Source organism: Semicossyphus pulcher, unplaced genomic scaffold, assembly GCF_022749685.1.
Source record: "Semicossyphus pulcher isolate SPU_LCO1_2020_fin unplaced genomic scaffold, fSemPul1.0.p SCAF_14, whole genome shotgun sequence".
NCBI lineage: Eukaryota > Metazoa > Chordata > Actinopteri > Labriformes > Labridae > Semicossyphus > Semicossyphus pulcher.
This window is the reverse complement of record NW_027211648.1, coordinates 20,500,976-20,520,074: the sequence shown is the minus strand read 5'-3', so window position 1 is coordinate 20,520,074 and position 19,099 is coordinate 20,500,976. Positions and strand designations below refer to the sequence as shown.

The following is a 19,099-nucleotide window of genomic DNA, read 5'->3' as shown; positions in this document are numbered from 1 at the left end:
GAAGTATAAAGGAACATATACCCATATAAAGTACAAGTATCTTACAGTTGTAGTGTACTTAGTAAAGCTATTTTCCACCACTGGATTTCTGATTATAACTAGGTTAATACAAATAAGTGGCCTAAAAGATGCAGAGGAAGCTGAGTAATCTGCGCAATCACTCTTGTATCCAAAAACCCACAATAGTTTACCTCTTTGAAATTCAGAAATCATATTTATAACTTTGGGGTATTCTTAATTTTCAACCACAAGCGACACCTGGAATTTGGATGTCTTGATTCCCGTCATCAAAAAAAGCGTATGTTATTAGACTGCTTCTGTGTCCTGTGCGGGATGGGCGGTCACTCCCTCTTATCGCCATATAAAGGAGGTGAGGACCTGTTGCGCTCTCACCGCCCAGCTGCCAATCCAGTGAGCCAAGTTAACGCGCTATCCCAAGGACTGCTTTTATCACTGCTGCGATGGATTTTAAAGAGTTTGGAGGGGAGTCCTCCGAGGGAGAAACGGAGGACCTGGACAGCGTGAAAGCACTCACAGAGAAGCTGAAGTTACAGACTCGCAGACCATCCTATCTGGAGTGGCAGGAACGGGTGCAGAGTCGACCCTGGAAGCAGAGTAACTCCGCAGACAGTCCGGGATCTGGAGACAAAGCTGTTTCCATGCCTGCGACTCTGAGAAATGAGAACTCACAAGCGGTTGTGCGCAACATCTGTGGTTTTGAAACTATTGATGATGCTTTGGAGTTCTTGAGAAAAGAGCTGGTGAGTGACTTCTGAGCATGCCATTTATTCGCAAAAGGCGTATTCTGAAAAAGGTTTCTATCCATTTTAATGCAGTAAGAGGCTAGATAACACGTCAATATGAAAAGTCAAGTTCCAAATCCGCACATGTGTACTACTTCACCTCTCAGGTAGATTGTTCAGGTGTCAGTGATCAGCTCAATGTTTGACTTATCTTAAGGAACTGACTTCATGCAGTCCTTGTTAACAAACAGCTTTGAAAGAATGTGATGTCTGTATTGTCTCTCAGGCTGCAGCCCTTATGTTCCACATGCCAGTTTTCTTCACACTTGAATAAGATGATAAACAATCTAGGAGGAGAGTAATCTTAATCCAAACTTTCAAGTATTTCCTGGTATCTCACTGACCTTATCTTTAACCTCCTTTCTTTACCCCTCATCCCTGCTCCTGCTCCTCAGAGGGAGATGCAGGCTCAGGACAACCATCTGGCCCGTCAGCTGATCCGCCTGCGTGGGGAGATCCACCGGCTGAAGGTGGAGCAGGTGTGCGATCGCCACAAGGAAATGCTGGACGACGCAACGTACGAGCTGGAGGAGTGTGATGAGGAGTCGGACCTGCTGTGTGACATCCCTTTAAAGGCCACCTTCGCTCTCTCCACCCCGCTCAAACACCTGGGCCTCACCAAGATGAACATCAACTCCAGACGCTTCTCCCTGTGTTAAAACCTCAACCTTTATTCATGTAACTGAGGACATTTATATCGAATACTCTGTAGAGAAGTGAAGAGTGACTACTAGCTACTGGTGCCCTGGGTGAAAATGAAAATGATTCTGTTGACAGTCTGCAGGCCTGCAGGGGACCACCTTTAAGTGACCTTCCTGTTGGACTGAGTCTTAGCTGCTCTGCTGCTGACAGTTTTTTTGTTGTGTGCATTGTTTGTGGGAGTGGAAGGCGTATATACTGTATAAAGAATTTTATGGAATGGCGTTGAATTACCTTATATCCAATCATTTGAACTTTTTCTAAAAAGAAAGTTTCATATGTGTTAGGTAAGTGTAAAACACCTAAGGGGAAATTGTTGTAATACTTAGCAGCTAATTTTTGAATAGAAGACAGTGTCTTCATCGTTGGCGTACAGGACAGAGCTTTTAAGGGAACTAGTCAGGTCAGATGACTTTTGATTAGGGGGTCACAATCTAGGGGTCGGGACTCAATGAAAAATGGGTTCCAGGATGAAGCAATTTAAAAGACAGAACCAGAGAAAATTTCTCTACTCTTTTCCATTTTCTAGCAAAAAAATAGTTTATTTTTTCAGACCACTCTGTGGTTGAACCGGTTACATTCAATTATGAGGGTTGCAAGTAGGCATAGCTTCATTGTAAGAGGTCACAAGGTCAAAAGGTTGGGAAACAATTCACCGTATTGGTAAAGGGGTAAATGAAATGTAAAATATAGAGATGGCATGTCTGGTCCAGTCTGATCTGACAAGATTGAAATAAAATGTTTGGCAACACTTCATACTTCATAGAGTCCTTTAAAACTGCAACATTTTCCAACTATGGAAGCCTATAATGTCTCTAAGAGTATGCTCAAAGGAAGTGAGGGGCCACATTTTTCACACCACTCTTCTTCACAAACCAAAAATATCTCCTCAGACTCAGGACCCGGGAGGCAATGCCTAATGCATGTTGTTTTCCATTACCACGTTCAGATGCTGCAGAGCACAGATTAGTAACCATATATGGCTGGACAGTGACCAAGTGTATTTAATGCTCAGTGTGCAAGTTAAATGGTTCATAACTACTTAACAGCATATGGGATAGCATGAATTAAACATGGTTGTTAAGTGAAATTTACATTGATTATAACTGTGTTATGTGTAAAAAACTACTTTTATCTTTGCTGTCATTCTATACAGATTGTTCATTAATGTTAGCATAATAAGACCGTTTCTATGACAAATTAGCATAAACGCAAAATGTAAATGGATACTTTATTTTGTATATACAACAAAATATTAAAGATACTTTACTTTATCTCTGCTGCTTGAATAATATTTTATTAGCATTTAGAATATTGGTTATAGACTCATACTTTGGATTTGTTCTGTGTGTCCGTCTACGCAAACTCTACTATCAATCTTATCTTATCTGGCCATCACTACTCCATATGATCCATTCTCGTCATCCTTCCTCATTCTTAAAGCCGCCATGGACAATAGTCTCCTCTTTCCGTCCATGAGACATGCATGACCTGGTGTAATAACCAAATATATGAATGGGGCCCTCGAGGGATGTGCATAACACGGACATTGTTTTGACATAATCAGTCGAACAAGTAACCAAATATGCCTTGGCAGAGTGCAGTCACTGTGTGAAACGAGAGCACAACTAGGATTACTGCAATGATCATAATGTGGCATACTTCAGGACATGTGTGACCTCATGTGTGCCGTCAGACTTCAATGGTGGAAATGAATATCCTAGGAAAATGCAAAGAGGCCGAGGTATTGTACCTCCAGGCCTCATTCTTCAGTGAATGCTTTTACAATAAAGTGCTGCAGACTTGTGTTTCTCAGGGCAATCAGCTCTGCCCGGAAGATACTTTCCCTTGACCTATTCCCCATATCATACCACATGTCATGTGAGCAGACACTGATAGAGGAGGGTACAGAAAGCAAAAGCATCATCAGTTTGTTTTGAAACTAAACTAAAAGTTAGGTGATTTAAGACTGTATAAGTGTACTTGAGCAATCATCAACACATCAGCAACAAAACACAAGTTGCAGTCGTGCACTTGAAGGAGGCCAGCACCTGCATCGTGAAGCCAGTGGTAGGAGGGTTGGAAAACTTTCTGCACATTGATAGTATCTCTTTTCAATGCGTAACAGAATGTGATTTCCAACCACATTTGGAAGTAGTGACAACTGTGGTTGAGGGATACCCTTAAAAGTTCATAAGGCCTGTCAAAAGCTGATCTCCAAAGATGCGGGGTTCTTTAAGTTATGTGCCAGATAATCTACGGCACTATTTGATCATATGTATGAGGAATTTGCCTGATATGATTCTGCAATCAGAAACTGAAGTAATACTAAGCATTATTTTATTTTCTAGATGCCTTTTTGTAACATATATCAAAATGTCAAGAAAGGGAAACTGCTTGAGCCACCGTTCTAGATTTATTCTCACTTCTACGTTAACGGAAAAAGAGTGAGCTGAGGTGTTTTCATCACAAGTGACTTAATCTATGCTGTGGCAGTCTTCTGAGTACACATCTCTGTGCACTTCCTGTAATGTTTGGACTGACTTCCTGCCGGTGCATGCTCTGTAGCAGCAGCTGTTTACCACAAGAGAAGAGATGTGGCCCACAGCAGACTTTTCTGAGAGGTAGAAAACATGACAGTCGAGTGTGTTACTGCCATGTCTCCTGTCAGGGTTAAATGTGACCATGCTGCGGCAGCCATTCAACAAAGAGCTTTGGTCAAGATGCTGATTTGTAAGAAAGTAATGGACTGATTGACATTTCTTTTTTTCGCCCTCTGTGACTATACAAGTGTTTTTTCAAGTTTGACTTTGTTGTATTAACCAAGGCCAAAATCCTTTTTTCAATGGTTTGCTGGCCACTAACAGTTCAGACCATAACCGCAAGTGTGATTGACAAAAATAGCCTTGTTGTGTTGTTGTCGTGAGTCTAAACCAAGGGTCTGAATCCCTACAGAGAACAAATCTGTTCCAAATCCCCCAAAATGCTCTTTTATGTGGCATATCTGTAATCTGTAATATCTGTATTATAAATTAAAATTATTGATTTGATTACTGCTTCAGTACTCTCTTACAGGGTAACTTCTTTAAAAAAACCCTGGACCTTCACTTCAACCCCACATTTTCCCTCACCTGAAAGGTCACAGACTCACAGATGTTGTACACAAATATAACTTCACCACTGTCTTGGAACTATTTTGGAACGTTCATGTCTGTGTTCCCACTTTGGCAAAGGTGTTGTCCTGACCCCTTTAACATAGAGCTTTTAACGCTCCCTCTGCTCACTCACAGCTGCACAGTGAGGCACCTGTTAGAAGCCTGCAGAGCAACCCTCAACCCAACGACAGGAAACTCTCTGGGTCGCTCTCATCAGCTCCTCTAAACCGTGTGTTTGCGTGTGTGCACAGTCACACATCAGCATTGTAGCACTGAGTAGGTGATGATAAGAGAAGCGGATGATGACATCTTCACAGCTCGGCTCCTGTGTTGAACTCAAAAACTGCTAAATAACTCGTTTAAAAGAATAACCTTTTTTATAAAGAATATCTCCATGGCGACACTCTAAATCTGATATTATTGGATGCTTGAAGAGACATTTCATATTTCAAGAGGTAAGTTTCAGACTTCAGTTTAACGTTGGTTTAGATGACAAAGAAAATGCTTTACTTTTGGTAGATAGTCAAACATCTCAATTAACCTGTATTTATTGCTGTTATATAAAATATCTTACATAAATAACAGAGATTGGGTGTGATCTTATGACTTTATATGTAAAAAAAACAAAATACATTGAAAATGGAAGAATTGGCTATAAAATGTCCGCACCCAGAAGTACCGCCCAATTGGTGTAAACCAATATTTTATTCCCATTTGTGTAACAAAATACATTCAGACACTTTTTCTGTCATTACATTGTTTATCAGATGTGTATTACAAAGAAGATTAGACCGCATGAGGACAATAAGATGCTTTACCATTGTAATAAAACACAACTGCATTGTAATAGGTATCCATTTTTTAGTTAATTATTAAAATAAAATGTAATGTTTTTATGTTTGTGAACTCCTATTTCTCTCACAAACATGTCTCTTAAGCGAGTGATGATGTAGTTGAAAGTAAGTAAGTAAAAAAGAAATTTCCACATAAAATGTCTTATTTGTTTATGAGTATGTTCTTTCCTAGCTTCAATACCTTTTAAAAATAAACAGTATTTAGCCCACTTCTTCACTGACACTGCCAGTGAATCAAAAAGGCCAAATGTTTTCAGTCATACCTCACTTCAACAATTTACATACCCATAATACTTTGCAAACGATAACAATCATCAGTATTCTTTTGGAAAGGCCTCAGTAGCAGCTGATAAAAAGAAGAGGGTAGCCCCTCAATGGAAAATGCTGACTCTGTGTGACTCCCTGAGTGCTGGCCAGTAGGCGTAGGAGTGATGGTCATTGAAAAATAAAGAAAAGGCTGAGATTTATTCCTCGGGGTCTCAGTACAGTGGTGGGTTGTTATTATCAGGTCAGGCGTCCCCAGATTTTTCTCACGGCTCTGAGCCTTTGGGACAGACGGCCGCTGCGATTAGCCCACTGACCCTGTTCCATGAGCGGTCCGCTGGGAGCCAAGTGAGCTTGAGAAAGCTGGTCTGTACTGCGCACCAGAGTGAAGCACAATGCAGAACACGTGCAGTCGTTGGATTACATGAGATTAGCATTTGTACAGTTTTATAGACCCTGTTTTCCACATCTTAATCCAAATTAGAACACGTAAAGGCCTGTGATGTGCATCTCGAAAAGTGGCACTAACAATTACATTCTTTGCATTGTTTTTTATTTATTTGACTGTTTTGTGCATGCTAATTAGGTGTCAAATGGTTTAAAAGGGTTTAAAATGAATGCTTTCACATTTGTTGGGCTCTGAGGTTCACTGTTGAGCCTCCATTTTAAGGCGAGGTCCTCAGTCATTTCCGATTAAAGCAGTTTTCGGAAAGTAAAAGGTTCTGTATCTCCTGTTTGTGTCCTAAATGCAGCCATACATGAAAAATATTGTCAATTTTCTGACATATTTATGATTATTTTTGTGGGGTTTTTTTCCAGTATTTAATGTCCCTTATTCAAAATGCATACTTTTTGAAAACGTGCTCTGATTTCTAGGAAAGAGATTTCTTTAGTGAAACCATAGCTGTCTAAGATGCCAATACTCCCAATAGATCATTTGAGCTAACACTAACCTCTAAATTCCAGAAAAGATGGGGTGTAACTGCAGCTCGGACTACTCAGACAGCGACTGGATCGAGAACTTGGATGAAATCTGTGACCACTGCAACTGTCCCATACCTCCCCAGTCATGCAATCCAGTAAGTGTCTTTGTGCATCTTAGAGTTTAGAGTTGTCTGCACATGTGTCACTACTTTGTAGAGTAAGGCTGTGTTAGTGAGCTTGACATGAATGGGTTTTAAGTTGTTTGTGTGGTCGAATGTGAATGACCCCTTTGAGGACACACACAAGTTACAAGTAAGAAGGTTTTGACATAACATGAGTTCCCACAATTCACTTCATGTTGTGTAAATGATGTAACCATTACTGAGAATATTAGAGAATACAATCCACTATTGTATGATGGAGTCCAAAGAAGTTTAAAAGCTGTGAGGGAAAATTGTGTGTGTGATTAAATTGGAGTGTAATTGTTTCCTCTTTATGAGCTAGATGTCCCGTTAGATAACAGATAAAGGAGAAAAACACCTGTGTGTGCATCATAATACATCGAGACATGTTGTCTTGGGAAAAAACACAGAACAATATCTGCATATTAATGCAGAAATAGTGTGATAGTATCTGTTGTACCACATTAATTTTCTGTTGTTGAAGTTTCTTTGGAAAGCTGAACTTAAAATGCAAACCTAATCCTTTTTTCTCTCATCAGTACACAGACCAGCTGATTCCATCCCAGCATTCACCTCCTACGTCTCCTTTACCAGGTAAAAACATACAGTATATTTTTCCATATGTATTTGTAAGTGTTAAAGCTAAGTATTAGCTCAATCACATATTATATTTATAATATATGCACATACATATTTATACTTATAATATCCTTATAACTCCATAAATCATCCTAAGGAGGCTTTTTATATTTAGTTAGCACAACATTTTCCATTTTCTACTCCAATTTTTTTGAACATTTTACATTTCACATATTACATACATGATATAGTATCTTTCTGGCACTGGTTAATCACTGTATACAAAAAACTAGGGATACACCGATACCAGTATCAGGTATCAGGCGGTACCGGAGCTTAAGTGCTCGTACTTGTAAAACTACGACTAGTACCGCACCTGAATACCACTTTTGAGTTTGATGTTAGCCTCCCGTTAGTTTAGCAGGTAGGCGGAGAAGCAAAGTTGAGTGTTAAAATGTCAGCAACAGTTGCAGTTGCATCATTGTTTCGATTTACTTTGTTACAGACAGAGAGTGAGGAACATCTGATGAAAATTGTTTGTTTTTAAAGTCATTTTGACAAGTGTAATGATATTATCAAGTACTAATATCGTTACTCGGTATCGGCAAGTACCCAAATGTAAGTACTTGTACTTGTACTTGGTCTGAAAAAAAGTGGTATCGGTGCATCCCTAGAAAAAACAATTAACTATTTCAATTCATATATTTATTTTGTACAAAATTAAAATTGTTTACATCCTTGTAAGATGTAGTTGTGGTTTATTTACACTTTTAAGTTATCATAACGCCTTTAAGCCCAAGTTGCTGTCAATGGGGTTTGAATTCTCTTCGTGTCCCAGATCATCATCCTTCATTTGCTGCAATGAATTTCTGTCTGACAGTTGAGATTCCAAGTCACTCCTTATAGGGTTGTACTCTCTTCTTAAAACAAAATGTGATCACAAAGTCATAATGGAAAACAGTTTAATGCACACAATTGAAGAATAATCAAAAGAAATATGAATTTAACAGTGTTATCAACAAACACAACCAACACAAATTCACACAGTAGAGGGGGGGCATAGATTAGCATGCCGACTCTCCATCTCTCTATTCATCAAAATAAATACAAGAAACTCAAACAGCCAGAGAAGAACACAAGCCTTCTCTTCTGTTTAGTTATATTTGTGAGTAATCTCTAATGTTTCTAAATCTCTAAATGTTTTTAAACCAATACTGTATGTTCCTTTTGCAGACAACCTTGTGGTGGCCATATACAGTTATGAACCCAACCATGATGGTGACTTGGGCTTTGAGAAGGGAGACAAACTCAAGATCATCGACAAGTAAGCTGTCGATTCACATGTAGTAAAGCTTGGAAAAAAAAAAAATCCTAACTACCTTTCAGCCCCAGACTACAATAACGTCCTGTCACCTGCACAGCACAGACTTTGTGTAAGCATGTCGGACCACTGTGCATTGAACAAGATAACCCCTGTGCCCACTTACCCGCTATGTTTACTATCACTAGCATCTCCAAGAATCAAGCCTCTGCACGCGGGTCTAACAGTCTAAGGCTTATCACATTTCTGACTGGGGACTTGTTGCATGTTAATCCCCCTTATTTCTCTTCATGTTTTTGGTCTCTCACTACGACTATTAAAAAAGTCAGAAAAAAAAGTCATGAACGTACGAACCCTGGTTACATAAATAAATAGGCTCTCAGGAAATACAGGTAATGTTGTGCTTACAGATCCGGAGTAACAAGCTCCTTAAAATTTTACACATTTTTAAATTAATTAAATTTATTTGAGGATTAAAAACGTGTCTCTATAAATACAATGATCAGAAGACTTCTTATTTGATTTAATTTTAGGTCCAGCAAACTCAAGTGTATCATGTGTTCATTCAGTCAAGGCCTTTGAGACCATAAGGTCATGACCTCTCTGATGTCAGGATATGTTAGAGGGTTATATTGACACAAAGATAAGTTTACATTTTTATGAGCACACACATATATCATATACCATTTTTTTCTGGTTGTGATATTTTTTAGTTCACATAAATAAAATTAGATTTTTAAAAAATACTATAATTGTACAGGGTTTGGTTGGTGACAATCTACAGCCCAGACAGACGACAGCATGAAAATATTAGAGTTAACAGGGAGAACTAAGGTTTCACAAACTACTTTTAATGTGGTTACTTTTATACAAGCATGTCTCTTCTTGCTGTTGTCTTTTCTTCTGATATTTAAGAAAAGACTGCTTACCAAATGTGATGCGGTTCATTTCATGCAGGGTGTCTTTACATTGCAAAGAACCGCTATACCGTCTGGAGCTTATTGAAACTGTTTTCTGAAGGTTCATCCATCAACCCAGAAAGTCTAGACGGCTGTGATGCATCACAGACATGTTAACTCACTCACTGCTCTCCTTTGACATTCAGGGATGATCCAGAGTGGTATTTGGCAGAGTCTCTCACCACAGGCCAGCAGGGCTACATCCCATACAACTTTGTTGCAATGACAACAGTGGAGACTGAACCGTACGTCATACAGGAAACATGATCATTCTGCTCTCAACTCCATTCCTCTCAACCTCAACACTTTCTCAAATGATGCATGCTGTGTCCCTGAGGGAAAGGAAGTGGTTAGCTCACAGTGTGAAGCATATTGTGTGTCTGTTCTGCAGGTGGTTCTTTAAGAACATTTCTAGAAACGAAGCCATGAGGCTCCTCCTTGCTCCCGGGAATACGCTGGGCTCCTTCCTGATCCGAGAGAGTGAGACAACCCCAGGTGAAGTCATCTTTTAGTCATCTCATAGAGCTAACACATAATCATAGCTTATATTTCATAAGGTTGGTTTTCAGCTGTGTATCTGGGTATGGTATATTGAATCAAGGGTGCTACATGTAGCATTTTAAACATACATATATTTGTTAGAGTCAAGGTTCATAAATTAACTTGTAACCTGTTGATCACCCACTGTTCTCTCTGGCAGTGTTTCTAAAACAAGACTCATTTCCCCAACACAACCCCCTTCCTGTTTCCCAACAAGCTTCATCTTCATTTAATTTCACTTTTGCTTTTCTGCCTGTACACGTATGTTTTAAAGCACAAACAGGTGAATGCTGGTTGCTTTTTTTTAACTGTAGAGCAGTCGAGCTGACCAAAATCCGGAGATCCTCATAATGAAATCAGTTTTTAATTAACAGTTTGAAACAGTTTCCTTCTCTATTTAGACTAATAACTTGGTTAAAAATGGTTATTATTATCTTAAAATTCAACAACAGGTATTTCAGATGAAAACTAGCTTCAAGCTAACTCTGTTAGATACTTAAAATGGAAACATTCATGTCTAATATTGTATACGATTCTTTTACAAATTAAATACAGAAAAAAGATCACACAATAATTTATGCTTCCTCTATGTTCCAGGGTCTTACTCCTTATCAATCAGGGACTTGGACCACAACACTGGGGAAGGAGTCAAGCACTACAGAATCCGCAACATGGACAATGGCGGCTTCTACATCACAGCCAAAATATCGTTTAACTCGCTGAAGGAGCTTGTCCAGCATCACTCACGTGCGTAGTCTCTTTGTCAAATTTACTGATCACAGTTGCAGTCTTCATCAAGAACAAATTCAACCCCGTCTCTTTTCTCTCGTCTAGGCGAATCAGATGGGCTGTGCACAAAGCTGTTGAAGCCGTGTCAGTCGAGGGCCCCACAGAAGCCCTGGTGGCAGGATGAGTGGGAGATTCCTCGTGAGTCGCTGAAGCTCCTGCGCAGGCTGGGAGCAGGACAGTTTGGAGAAGTCTGGATGGGTGAGTGACAGAGAAAACTAATAAAGGACTGAGAGGAGGAAAAGCTGTTCATGGGTTTAGTCAAAAAGTATGTAGATATTATAGACTTTCATTTAAGTATTGTTTTTCCATTTCATACATGGGAGTTTAAACATTTTGCACAGATACTTCACATGTAATCAGCCAAGTTGCTCAATAACATTGTGGGCTTGGCTGTGTGTCTGCTAGAAAGCCTTTACCAAGGGTTTTTTCTGCAGTGTATGCAGAACAGTTTCCTCAGCACAGCCTTAATTGTAGGCTCGTATGAGCTGGTTCACTGGAGGAAGATGTGAGGTATTCTCCTTGCTATCCAACACCACTCAAACTACAAGTACACCTTTCCGGTGAGGTCACATATTTATGGAATAGATGGATGTCTTTTGTCATTGTGGAGTAATAAGTTAAACAAAAAGACCTGATATTTGGATCACAAGGATATCAGTTGAAATAATCGGTGCTACAACCCCCTTATTATTCAATTGGACGGTTCCTTCCTCCCTTATTTTCCATCTTCATTTGCCAGGACAATTCAACATCCCAGACACACCACTGTAGCAGAGCTTAACATTGCCAGCCATGGAACTTGTCCTCACAGCAACTATCTTTTCACAGAATCTTCTGGCATGTATTCTAGGCACTGTGTTTGCTTCTCTATCCTCATACAAACACTGGCTCAAGAACAAACTTGAACAATGGGAGGGACTGACGTTTGCAATGAAATGTTTATTTTGGTTAGTTATCACAAGGATATGTGATATCCATCCTTTATAGTGAGAAGATTTCCACTGCAGATAAAAGAGACGGAGGAATACTTTGAATAGTGACCTTAATTTGTTTCCATCATTGCTACGCTTCATCCATGGTGTGACATGCTCAACGTCGTGTACAACTTAATAGAAAACAGGTTGGCAGTGGGTTGGCTTGACATAACATACAGGAGTGTTAGTGTACCAGAGCTGGAATGAGATCCTGTTTGCATGACAGTCATGTTCAACTGTTGTTAGTTTAGCACATATTCAATCACAACTCATGGCATTGCAACTGTATCTATGACCCAAAAGAGCTGAGATAAAAGCACATCTGGATATTACATTAGACACAGTGTGATGATAAATTCGAGACGTTTCTTTGTCATGTGACCGGCATAGCTCTTTCGGACGGTGATCTTCGCTGGTCGGTCCGACAGATTAACATATCTCAACATTTCATGCACGGATTATCTACATACTTTGGTAATCCCCTGACTTCTATTATAGAGTTTTGAGTTAATCGGCAGTTTTGCATAGCCATTAAAATTGGCACTGAATAGTTATGGTCCCAAGAGGAGGACTCCCAATGACTTAAAGGGGCCATATCTTGTGAATGGATATTCTCATATTTTGCATTGGTTTCACATTTTTTATTTTTGTTCACAGTAAAAAAGTGAAAACTGCATAATTCCGCAACATTCTTAAAAACATTATATTCTATATATTATATATATATACATTCACCTCTGGCACTAGCTAGTAGTCAAGTCGTTGTCAAGATTTCAGCTTACCATTCCGATACCTCCTGGCAATTCTGGCTCGTACTTATAAGGCTGAATAACTGATCATAGAGCAGCCATGTTTTCTACAACTTTGGAGTGACAGTGCAGTGCGGCCACTCCCTGACGTGGGATCGCACACTGGGGGTAGGTAGGAGCTATGCAGTCACTCCAAACACTGTCAACCAATCATTGCTAAGGTCAAACCTTTGAATGGCAAAACAGCTTGTTTGTTTCAGGAGGAAGGAGAGGCTCTGAAAAATAATTAAATTAAAATATGTATAGAATTTTTAAAATGAAACAACTTCACTAACGTTTCAAAAATACATTAGAATAATAGAAAATTTATTGCATAGCTAAAAAAATATTTTCCTTTAAGGTGTACCCTGACTTATCCACTAAGTTTCACCGGGAGATCAACGTTTTTATTTATCCAGTGAAATATTTAAACATGTACTTAATGGATTCACTTTTTTTTTTGTTACAGAAGTTCATGTTTCCCATAAAATGAATACCACTGACTTTGGTAATCCCCTGACTTTCCTTCCAGCCCCATCATGACCTTGATCATTTTAGTTTGAGGGAGACAATTCCAAACAACTCAAGACTTATTTCCTCCAGAAAGAGCTCTTAACTTTCAATTTTATTTCTAAATTCTGATTAGCTGAATCCAATACTTTGGTTTATGACTAAATCACTGCAAAACTAAGGAAAGTCCAAGATGTCTCAGCTGTAATTTCAGTGCTAATTAGCAAATGTTAACATGCTAACATGCTGAATGAATAACACAATACTTGCCAACAGCAGCATGTTAGCAATGTAATCTAGATAATGAATCTAGATTGTTAGCATTTAGCTCAAAACAAGTTAGGTAGAGCCTCAGACAGCTGCTAGCATAGCTGTACACTTTTGTTTTAATGAATATCTTTCAGAAAACCAGTAATGTTTATATGTATATTTCAGGTCTCTACAACAACGACAGGAAGGTGGCAATTAAGAACCTGAAAATTGGTACCATGTCTGTGGAAGCCTTCCTGGCAGAGGCCAACATGATGAAGAACTTACAACACGCACGCCTCGTCCGCCTATTTGCTGTTGTAACCCAGGAGCCGATCTACATTGTCACAGAGTACATGGAAAATGGTGGGTAGAAATACTCGTTGCGTCACAGCCTGGAGCATTTCACTAATGACACTAACCATCAATAGGGAATAATTGAAGGCATCAAAAGAAAAGGAAAACCTGGTTGACGGGTATTTCCATTGAAAGGATGCTCATTTCGGGAGACATAAAACATGAAGTCATGTGTAATCACACCAGCTCAGCTCATCTCTGCTTAGTCACCTGAAATATGTCTAAGCCTGTCTGAAATGTTTGAAACAATCATTTCCTTAATCTCCTGCTCTCTTACCTTGAACACCAAAGAAGAAGTCACGGTAAGCTCCGTGCCTGGAGCAAACACAAATAAAGGGTTTTGTAGTCAGTGCCTGAGACGTTCAGGATCAAACATGTTGATCTGTTATCAGACTCTGAGTGCCAGAGCACAAGCTTGAACAGCATACTGGGCTGCCCCATGTATTTCACCCTTTAATGAGTCATGGTGTTTTCAGACTGTGCTCCACTTCAGTGACTCTTCTGAATTAAGTTTTAATCACACAACTACAGCTGCCTTCCTGTTTGTGTTTTATAAGTGAAGACGCACATTACTGGAACTACACAGTATCATAATCACATGTGATTGTAGATGAATGCAGCAGTGTAGGAAAAACTAAATAAGGGAGCTAAGTCATGAGCCTTGCCTCTCAAAGCATGCTGCTCTGCTGAAGTGGCCTGCCTTCTGATATGCTATTTTCAGCTTCTCCTCATGACCCTTATGTATTCGCCGCTCTGCGCTAAAATATTTCAAAGCAAACATGAACTTTCACTTCTTTTCCAGGCCCCCTCCACATAGACTTCTGGTGTTTACTCACAGAAGGGAAGTCTCTACTGGCCGGTCTGAGACGAGGGGTGTTAAAATAAGAGAGGGTGATTCACCGGGTTATTGTTCACCTCTGATGAGGCCTGGCTCTTTTCCAGTGTCTGTATTACGCACATGCATCTACAGACCCTCACAAACACAAAGACGTAAACACAAATACTGAAACACTATAATGTCACAGTAGAACAATCTTCAACCATGGCAGCTTGTGCACCATCTTCCTCTCCCTTTTTAGAAATTCATGTTTAGTTGCTTCTTATCACAACACAAAACAAGTTATAAAGTGAGTCATGGTATCAGCTGCAAGCAACTCTCCATAACTCTAACTCCATACCAAAATGCAGCAGCCATATGAAAGTGATACAGAACAAGTTTCACTTTAACCTCAAAAGTCTTTGTTATTCTTTTTCACTGAGAGAAACAATAATAAAATGCATAGAAGAGATGCTGTCACAAACACAGCAGCCACCATCCAGCTGCATTGAATGGAGTGCCTTTGTGTAGCTGTGCATGTGTGGCCTGTAAACCAGCAGCAGTGGCCCTACATGAGGCTGCCTCTTTGTCTCGGGTCCACGTGTGGACAGGACACAATTGTAGCCTCTGTTGTCAAGAGAAAGGATGGCTCGGAGTTCCCGTCTTTTCAATTTGTTCTTTTTTATTACTGAAGACGACAAAGATGGAAAATAACAGGCGTGTCATCCCAGCTTCCCTTTGTGACCTTGACAAAGAGCGCTCCTCTGGCTCTCAGACTTCAAAAGCAGTCTTCCGGACTTAAGCAGAAGAGCAAAGGCCTCCTCTTTCCTGGCACGGTCATTCCTCTTAAACTATTTCCTTTGGATCGACTTGGTTGGCTGGCCTGCAGACGTATTGTTCTGTGTAATCAAAGTTAACACAAAGTCAACTGTCAGAAACTATGCATCATCTTGACTGATGCTCTGTGCACTTCCTCACAGTGTTATGTTCCCTGATTTAATCTGCTGTTCTATTTATATACCTACTCTGTTTATTTATGTTCATGAGGGTTCATGATGTTAATAACCACAACCTCTACTTTTGTTTACCAGTTTACCAGTTAATATCACTTTTCATTGTTGCTTGTCTTCTGCGCCTTTAAGTACAATGCAGCGAACAAGCATCTGTAATTATCAGAATGTACTGTTAACCGATTCTCTATTTGCTAAATAGCTGGCTGGAATCTATCTGTTCAGGCAGACGGCAAGTAAGTTTAAGAAAAACTTCAATATTTGATTTAACTTGAATGTTTTTTCCACAGGTAGCCTAGTGGATTACCTGAAAACCACAGAGGGAAGCAATGTGCCCATGAACACTCTGATAGACATGGCGTCTCAGGTACTCTTTTTACGATTCCCTTTCATTTAATCCTCAACTTCCTGTTCTCTCAGCATGATCCTCATAGACAGGAAACTGGCCACAACGCTTATATTGTAAAAGCAGAGCTGGATAGGTGTGCATGTGACACTGGATGTTTTGTCTAGTCATAAAGGTGCAGTCTATAAATAAAAGATGGACGAAAATTGGAAATGTATGTGATGCTGAATTCCTGATTAATGTTTCAGAAGTAGTCTTGCTGGCTTTGTTGAATCCACAGCATGATGCAGTCTGCCAAAGTGGTTACTATTGTGTACTTTCAATGAAGGTCAGTGTTGTAAATATACAATTTTAAACCTAACGAATGAATGAAGTTTAAATGTGGGATGTGATACAGACTGCAACTTTTAGAGATAAGTGGACATTTTTTTGAAGTTGGTTTATTCTTTTCCTTATCGAGAGTTTGATAAGAAAAGTAATATCACTTTTATACCTGTCTTTTAAATTTGAAAGTACAGCCATGGAACGGAGAGCGGCAATAATATTCTTCTACCTGCCTGCAACCACGTGAATAAGAGTATATCTTGAAATGTCAAACTTTAATCATGCCCACAACTTTTTCTTAGAATGTCACATGTCAGTAAAGGAAGTTTGACTTACATGCATTGGGGGTGTGGGAATGGAAAACACAACCACAGGAAGACAGACTGAAGGTTCAACTTCAAGACAAAAGATTCTTCATGCGGAGTTATTCTCGCTTCAGAGCTCGGCGCAGAGCGGTAGAGTTTTAAGAGTTTGTGGTGAACATATCCTATAGAATGATGCTTTCAAGCCAGTCGTCACACACTGCTAAGCAAGTAAAACTTAAACCATCATGGGACGGGTCATAACAATTCAAGTGATTAATGACCTTGTTCTTTCAGCATTACTGGACATGTACGTAATCAGAGAATGTTTACTATAAAAGGGCACAGCAGACACCTCTTTCTACAGTTAAAAGTTTTAAATTGATTGAAAAAGTAAATAAGTGGAACAAAGAGTAGAGACGTTAAGTTCCCTGAGTGGGAAGTCATGACGACGGTGGAAGCTTTTGAAGTACAAAGACATACGTACATCTCACGTGTCTGACGAGACCCGCGGGCCACGGGGACCTATGTGATAGATTCTTATGTCTGAAATATACACCACTGCCCCAGCAAAATGGAGAGAGTTAGATGTTCGAACACACACAGACATAAAACACACTGATGCTCAGTAGGTGTGGGTGGTAAACTTAGGGAAATTCATCAGCATTTTCTGGATTCAGATACCTCACAAACCAGTGGCCTTATACATTAGCTGTGTCAGTTTCCATCTGAGGGCTGACATGAAGAAAATGACTCATGTAGTTTTTGGTTGAATCAGAAACACGGTCATTAGAATAATCAGACAGTCAGGGGTAAAGTACAGACAGGGCTGCAGCTGTTCGTTTCAGGAAGTAGAGCAGGCACAGCGGTGTACCTGGGTGGAGTACAGAGGTAAAGGGTAAGGAACTGACCTGGGGAAGTGGTAAACTCCCTGCTTTGGAAATCTTTCAGTTCATCTGTCCAACACACAGATTTACACAATATTAACACATGCACAGTTTCTTCACACTCAGGCTTAGACTCATGCATGCATTAAGTGCTTGTCTATTGATGTGCTGCCCCCTGCAGGTGGCTGACGGAATGGCCTTTATTGAGCAGAAGAATTACATTCATAGAGACCTGAGAGCAGCCAATATCCTGGTGTCTAATGAACTCATCTGTAAGATTGCTGACTTTGGACTGGCGAGACTGATCGAGGACAATGAATACACAGCAAGAGAGGGTAAAAATACCTTGTCAAGATCGCTATGTCACATGTTCTTTCAAGATCATTAGTCTGTATAATAGGGTTTATGGAAAGTAATGTCGCCTGCCTTCTGATGGCTATTCATCTGTTGAATGCATTTGTCCTTGAAAGATTTTAAATGGAATAAAGTTTCCTCTTGTCTTTATAGGTGCAAAGTTCCCCATCAAATGGACAGCCCCAGAGGCCATTAACTTCGGCACCTTTTCTATAAAATCGGATGTGTGGTCATTTGGGATCCTCCTGACAGAAATTGTGACATATGGACGCATACCGTACCCTGGTAAATATTAATTCCTTGCACTTATACTACCATACTATCACCAAAGCACAGGCTAGTAGTCTAGCATGGATTATAATTTCTTAAAACATCACATCCATTGCCTTCTTCTCTACTTTTTACCCATCGTTCAGGTATGTCCAACCCAGAGGTAATCCAGAACTTGGAGCGGGGCTACAGAATGCCAAAGCCAGAAAACTGTTCAGAGGGGCTTTATAACATCATGTGTCTGTGCTGGAGGGAAAACCCAGACGACAGGCCCACCTTCGAGTACCTGAGGAGCGTTCTGGAGGATTTCTTCACTGCCACAGAGAGGCAGTACCAGGAATAGCCCTAAAAGGACAGAGAGACATACAGACATGCAATAAATATAACCTCAAATTAATGGCATAGCCTGTGAAGGTGAATGCTGGATTTTGTTTTGTTTCTTGGACATTACTTGCCTTTATACAGAATTAATAGGGTACAAGCCGAGATTTTCCAGGTAAAAGTACTTTGTTTCTGCATCAGTCTTTTTCTGAAGTGGCCTTATTGAAATGATTGAGTCTCACATGGAACTGTGAACCTGAAAGTCGTGTAACAGCTCCATCACTGCAGAGCAGAAAGGAGAGCTATCATGATGCTGCTTGAAGAGACTGCAAACTCTCTGATGTATCTGAACAAGCAGCTGTTCTCCTGGTGCTCATTATTATGTTCATACTGTCAAACTGCTTCAGCTGTGTTTTCGCCTCTGCAGTTTATTAAATGTTATCCAATTAATTTTTTTTGTATTAAAAATCTTTACACTTGTTTGTTGCTACATTTAATAAAGCAGAACCCATCACAACCCA

The 19,099-nt window shown here is 39.8% G+C and overlaps 2 protein-coding genes across 2 annotated transcripts; both read left to right on the top strand.

Annotated features, from left to right (window-relative positions):
- Positions 1-405: 405 nt before the first annotated feature.
- fam167b (family with sequence similarity 167 member B) lies at positions 406-2,776 on the top strand. The gene is made up of 2 exons (XM_069661852.1): positions 406-761; positions 1,199-2,776. The coding sequence occupies exons 1-2, from the start codon at positions 462-464 to the stop codon at positions 1,460-1,462; spliced, it is 564 nt and encodes a 187-aa protein (XP_069517953.1). The 5' UTR covers positions 406-461; the 3' UTR covers positions 1,463-2,776.
- Positions 2,777-4,924: 2,148 nt separating this feature from the next.
- Positions 4,925-19,058, top strand: lck (LCK proto-oncogene, Src family tyrosine kinase). The gene is made up of 13 exons (XM_069661252.1): positions 4,925-5,112; positions 6,742-6,854; positions 7,421-7,475; positions 8,694-8,784; positions 9,887-9,985; positions 10,132-10,235; positions 10,878-11,027; positions 11,115-11,267; positions 13,777-13,956; positions 16,065-16,141; positions 17,815-17,968; positions 18,141-18,272; positions 18,404-19,058. Exons 1-13 carry the CDS (start codon positions 5,082-5,084, stop codon positions 18,598-18,600), a joined length of 1,536 nt encoding a protein of 511 aa, XP_069517353.1. The 5' UTR covers positions 4,925-5,081; the 3' UTR covers positions 18,601-19,058.
- The last annotated feature ends 41 nt before the right edge of the window (positions 19,059-19,099 follow it).

Bases quoted from the DNA above. Each gene is read 5' to 3' on its own strand.
- fam167b (XM_069661852.1), top strand. From the start codon at position 462: ATGGATTTTAAAGAGTTTGGAGGGGAGTCCTCCGAGGGAGAAACGGAG. The intron at 762-1,198 runs GTGAGTGACTTC...CCTGCTCCTCAG, and splicing joins AGTTCTTGAGAAAAGAGCTG to AGGGAGATGCAGGCTCAGGA.
- lck (XM_069661252.1), top strand. From the start codon at position 5,082: ATGCTTGAAGAGACATTTCATATTTCAAGAG. The intron at 11,268-13,776 runs GTGAGTGACAGA...TGTATATTTCAG, and splicing joins GTTTGGAGAAGTCTGGATGG to GTCTCTACAACAACGACAGG. The intron at 17,969-18,140 runs GTAAAAATACCT...TTGTCTTTATAG, and splicing joins TGAATACACAGCAAGAGAGG to GTGCAAAGTTCCCCATCAAA.